This window comes from Papaver somniferum, chromosome 1 (assembly GCF_003573695.1).
Source record: "Papaver somniferum cultivar HN1 chromosome 1, ASM357369v1, whole genome shotgun sequence".
NCBI classification, from domain to species: Eukaryota; Viridiplantae; Streptophyta; class Magnoliopsida; order Ranunculales; family Papaveraceae; genus Papaver; species Papaver somniferum.
The window spans coordinates 117,596,801-117,602,586 of NC_039358.1; the positions used below are offsets into that span (position 1 = coordinate 117,596,801).

General features: G+C 36.8%; 1 protein-coding gene across 1 annotated transcript; it reads right to left on the bottom strand.

Moving 5' to 3' along the window:
- Positions 1-334: 334 nt before the first annotated feature.
- Positions 335-4,476, bottom strand: LOC113349684. The gene is made up of 2 exons (XM_026593703.1): positions 4,428-4,476; positions 335-1,065 (listed from the first exon to the last, which is right to left on the bottom strand). Exons 1-2 carry the CDS (start codon positions 4,474-4,476, stop codon positions 335-337), a joined length of 780 nt encoding a protein of 259 aa, XP_026449488.1.
- Positions 4,477-5,786: the final 1,310 nt, after the last annotated feature.

The window sequence follows — 5,786 nt, forward strand, 5'->3', positions numbered from 1 at the left end:
TGTCTCTGCAAGTGGGATCCTCAATCCACAAAGCCATGAAATGAAAAAGTCTAGGCATGCAAGTTTCCTCATAATTAAAACCTATATGCAAGGGGCAATGATCAGAAGAATCTCTAGGGAGATTGTTAACACATAATTTAGGACAAAGATCCTCAGCAATTTGGTTTAAAAGACATCTATCAAGCCTTTCTAGAATTAAATCAGGACCATGTTGCATATTGGACCAAGTAAATCTTGGACCAGAAAAACCAGGATCATGCAAGTTGAAGACAGAGAAAAAATTTCTTAAGTGTTCAAAATCAGAGTCATTAACTTCAAGGCCACCAGTTTTATCTTATGTTCCTAAAAGAGTATTAAAGTCACCAATGACAAAGACAGGTTCATCTATGGGGGCAATAGTTTTTTGACACTGTTGTTCCCAAAAGGACGGTTTGAGGGTATTATTAGGTTCACCATACACAAAATGAATATGACAAGTTTTAGAATGGATAATATCAGTTGAAGTCACATAGATTCCCCTCAAGCTGGAAGAAACAACATTCAGATGAATTTCTTTTTTCCAAGCCAAAACCAGACCACCACTTCTACCAACACTAGGAACATTGAAAGTGCAGGGGAAACCCATGTTTTTAAGTTTTCTGGCTGCCATATCTTTCCCCATTTTAGTCTCAGAGAGGAAAATGATATCAGGGTTAACATTCCTACAAAGCATACTAAGTTCTTTGTTTGCTGATTTTTTTCCAAAGCCTCTAAGGTTCCATGCTATTAAGTTTATGTTGTTGACAGGGAATTGGTTAAAAGCAGGGTTTGAATTATCAAGAATAGGATTGTGGGGTATAGGATTTACCTGAGTAGTAGAGTCGGATCCACCACCAAGAGAATCATTGGAACCATCACCACTTTGAGAAGAACTTTGGGTGGAATTGAGACTAGAACTGGCAGCATTGAGAGGGGAATTGTTGCGTACATCATTACTTCTTGGGGTGTTATCAGTAGGAATGTTGTAGCTTCCGAATGAATTGAAGAAAGGTTGGGTATTGAGAGAGAAAGTTGAGAGTTCTATATCTGGTAATTCACCCAAATTGGTAATTGGAGTGCACCGTTGAGCATAATCAGGCTCATTAGAGGCATAATCAATTAGTCCATATATTGACTCTTAACAATTATAGCTCTTTTGCAGACTCTATTACTTTGTCAAGGTAGATTTCTAAAATATTAGATGTAAATCACAAACATGGTTTATCAAAAGCTCTTACGTCTAAGCATACACCATCAAACGAAATCACAACTAATTAGTGAAAATCATAAATCAATTAAAAACAATGCAAAAAGTCAAAAGAACTAAATATAATTACCAAACAGTTGTGTACTAAGGCTTCATCCACCGTCCCAGTGTTGGGGTTTAGCTCATCATGGTCAAAACACACTCACAAGATAGAAACGTGTCTCAAAAGGTGTTTTTATTGAAGAGAAATAATAATACAGCGAATCTGCAACACTTACTGGTCGCGTTAGAGAAGACACCGTTACAAAAGAATAAGACTGCAGAAAGAACGATAGTTTGTTATTGCAGCAGAATCTGCAACTGCCTGTGTCCGTCCAATGTTCTTCGTCTCCTTCTTCTTCAGCACCAGCTGAATACCTTTCTGCAACTTAATTTGTTCGGCTCTGTAGCCTCCCAATTATCCTATTGTTGCCCCCAACTCTCGACAAGCCTCCTCTAGAACTCTCCTAGACTATTTATACACCACAGTTTGCCTTAATTTCGAGATTAAACCTCCATATTCTCTCGTATTCTTTCACCGGAAGTTACAGATTTTTCTTTCCCTTGATTCACCTCACGCATCTCCTTTTTAACTGAAACTATTCTCTGTTTGATAGGAAAATCCTGTGATGAGGATATTCTCTCCTTACTTCACCAAGAATTTCCAAAAATAAATCCACCAAAAAGCCGAGAATGTTTCTCCTCCCTGTTTTATCCAAATCGACAATATCTTCCTTTTTTTTATGATTCTGAACCTCATAAAATCCCTGCCTTTTCGAAACAGATAACTTCCAAACCAATCCCATGAAAATCTCACATAAAATATCTTCCAAATAAAGCACAAAACTCCGACCATTTTTCTCTCCCCGTTTTATCGAAAATCAGTTGAAAACTTTCTTTTTCTCCTACGTGGCTTCTGTGGTCTATCCAAAATCTATCAAGACCCTATAAAGATCCCGTACATTCAATCCTACGCGTTAATTCCTCTCCTAACTCTTCCCAGTGGGTCCAGATCGTCTGTGCCACTGCTTGTGTGTGCCCTATAGGCCACACCAATAGAATGACGCCACATCATTCCTCTCATTATCCATGACTAACTAACTAACTAGATTTTCTATATATAACAGCAGTCATTTAGGAAAGATAATCAATTATGGACTAAAAAAGAGATTACCAGTATATAGAAAATCTATTTAGTTAGTCATGGTTAATGAGAGGAATGATGTGGCGTCATTCTATTGGTGTGGCACATAGGGCACACACAAGCAGTGGCACAGACGATCTCGACCCCTTCCCAGTACTCCCAGAAATCCGATAATAACTCCAGCTCCCCTGTTTTCCTAAAACCGATCAAACCTTCCTTTTTTACGTTTCTTTAAGACTTACCAACCTGACTTATCGTAACAGGCCCAAAGAAATGGAAATCCATGAAAGAACCCGAGTGAATCTTTTCCAAAACCACCACAGCAAAGTTCGCTGCTTGAAAAAAATATATTCCCGCCAAAACTTGTTCGAACTGGTGAAGAGAAGGGACAACCCCTTATCCAGATCCGGGGTGTTGTTATCCACTGGGTCCCCTTATCCAATTTAAGTGCTCCTTAGCAGTGAGTTTCCCCTTAGTAATTGAAGTACCCCTTGTCCAAACTGAGAGTCCGGATAGTAGGTGTCCTCCGGGGGCTTTTATCAACTTTTCGAGCCGATTTCTCCAAAAACGTTTATTGCCCAAAAATACCTACAAACACATAAAACGGCATAATAAGTACAAAAATGGGCACTAACAAATTATACAATTGAGATCAAAATAAACACATAAATGCGTGTATCACTTCACGAATCTCTAGGTGAAGTCTTTTGTAGTCGCTAAACCCTAAAAGGGTTTGAAGGAGAGGACAACTCTTGTTTACAACTAGGACACATCACAAGAATAGTGTAAGGGATTCACATATCCCAGTTGTTAGAGATTATTCTTTTATAGACTCTCAAGGTCAAGGTCGCTTTACGTTTAAGTTAAGATAGTTTTGGAATCAAGCAATCAATAATCACCATTAGATGAAAAACTTGACTTGAGATTTAGATAACAGAATATACACTCTGGTTAGGATGAACCGTAACCGATCCATGTATAGTGACATGTTCATGTAGGTTAGCCAAAACTTGTCAATTGAATAATAAGCTTAACCATTTTCATATAACACTTTAAGAATTTTATTGAATCACACGTATGATCAAAAATATCTAGAGTGTTTTTTTAAAGAGTAGTTCAAATGCAGATTATCTCATAGAAATAATTCTGATGCATCTGAAAATATTTGATAGGGTAAGTATGTGTACCGTACCTGTTCGTGAGTTATTTCTGTCATGGTACTGTACCGGGTATGGATACCCTTAAGACAAAAATGGATTACGAAACTTACAGAACTTTTTCGGTTTACGTACCGGGTATGAATACCACAACGGTTTCAAAACCAATAGTTCTTTTATGGTATGCATACCTTTAAGGTTCACGAGTCAACAGAGTTTTTATGGTATGGATACCGGGTATGCGTACCAAAAAGTTGATGCCGAACTATAGCTATGACGGTAAGTGTACTGGGAACATGTATTACGGCTCTAGACTTGAGATAGTTCTCCCGGTATGTGAACTGGTATGCATATTGTCTTGTATCCATATTTAATAGTAGTTTTATATCTCTCCAATAATTTGAAACATTCTGAATAACATTAATGACACATATCACTGTTCCATGCTATTTTCAAATGATTAAATCTTGAATCATAATTAGGTTCCAAATTAAATTTTTCTAAACCAAATTCATCAAGTATGAACAAATGTTCTTAAGCTTAGTCATATTTCAAGAATGGTGTTCAAGATAAACTTGACTTGAAAGTTCTACTATGCATATATTGTCTAATTTAGTCATGCGACAATGTCTCCAAGATAGAAAGGTGAAAACTTGAGAAATAAGTGGTTCAGTCTTCACTTACCTTTTGATGTTCAAGTTCCTCAAGCTTTTGTTGATCTTTGCATTCAAATGGTAAAATGCAGTGATATCCGATTCTCAACCACACACTTTTACCATAATCTGAGATAGATCAAGATATAATTTTGACCTTCCATGTTTCCAAGCTCCGGACCATCTTCTATCTCCGATTCTTCAACTACCACTCGATTTCCATAGTCCACCAAACTTAACAGCAGCAAAAAACTCCATTCTTTCGATCATCAGTTCTATGCCATCACCGTGATAGCAAACTCCATCTTCATTCTCTATGGAAACACCAAATTCCAGCTATTTATACCATTATATGTTGTCCACGATCTATGCTCGATCCCATGAGCTTCTTTCGTGATAACAACAAGCCAAAACCATCATCGTGAAAATTGGAGATGTTAGAGCACTGCTCGGTCAAACTCGCAAGCGTTGTTATCTCAAGCTTGTTTGTCAAGTTTAGTGATCAAAACTATAAGTCTTGATTTCTAGTCTACTTATATCTATGTCTCGGACTAGGATAGATTGTGTGGTTGAGCTTTACACTTTACGACGTTTATCAATTAAAGACGAAGAAATACTAAGGAGGGCTTGTGGAACTTCATCAATAAAATCTATGTGGAAACTGAAACTCATCTATCACTCGGAAACTCTGTTTCTACTCCATCTCCTATATTGAGACAAAAGTCGTATAGCTATATAGTATTTGATTATACACATTTGATATTTCGAGTTGAGTTTAACTCGCTTACATATTTCTCGAAATATGTGAAAAAACGGGGGTCTAACAACACCACTCAATATTTCGTTTGGCAATCTGAATAGACAAACTCCAATATACTTTCAAGAGAATCAACTAGACAGTTAGACTCAATCTATAAAAAGTATATCAAAGAGTTTTATATCTCTATCTCTTGATTCAATCCGCAATTAGAAAATAGGGATTTGCTAGCCCGATTGAATATAATAGGATTAACTTGAACGGTACCAAAGACCAATGTTCAAGTGTCAATCAATTCACTCAACAACCCTAAGGCCGGATACAAGAACTGATTGATCTTAACGTACAACCTGTGATATTTCTATTATATAAATAAAATATAATGCGGAACAGAAATAACACAGACACCAGAATTTTGTTAACGAGGAAACCGAAAATGCAGAAAAACCCTGGGAACTAGTCCAGAATAAACACACACTGATAATAAGTTGTTACACCAATTTCCTACTACCTATTCGGACTAGATGTAATACCTCCTTCAACACTTGTAGAACTCCTAGCAGAATACCGATTCTCTTTAGAAATTCTTCACACAAATCTTCTAGCAGAAACCAAGGTTCTCTTTAGAAGATACACCACCACGATTGATACGATTCGATATTTTGTTTGCACAAAACACCGGTTTGATTTCCCTTTAGATGTAAATCAAGGTTTTGGAAATCTTGTGTTTTTTTTGATAAAAACAATTACTAGGTAAAAGTAATATCAAAAAAACTTGTAAATTAGGGTTTTAACTTACAATCAGTATGCG

What these genes read in the sequence shown, in the direction of transcription:
- LOC113349684 (XM_026593703.1), bottom strand. Translation starts at nt 4,476, where the DNA reads ATGGAGTTTTTTGCTGCTGTTAAGTTTGGTGGACTATGGAAATCGAGT. An exon ending in TGGACTATGGAAATCGAGTG is followed by an intron (nt 1,066 to 4,427) that starts GTAGTTGAAGAA and finishes GTGAATTACCAG; the next exon opens with ATATAGAACTCTCAACTTTC.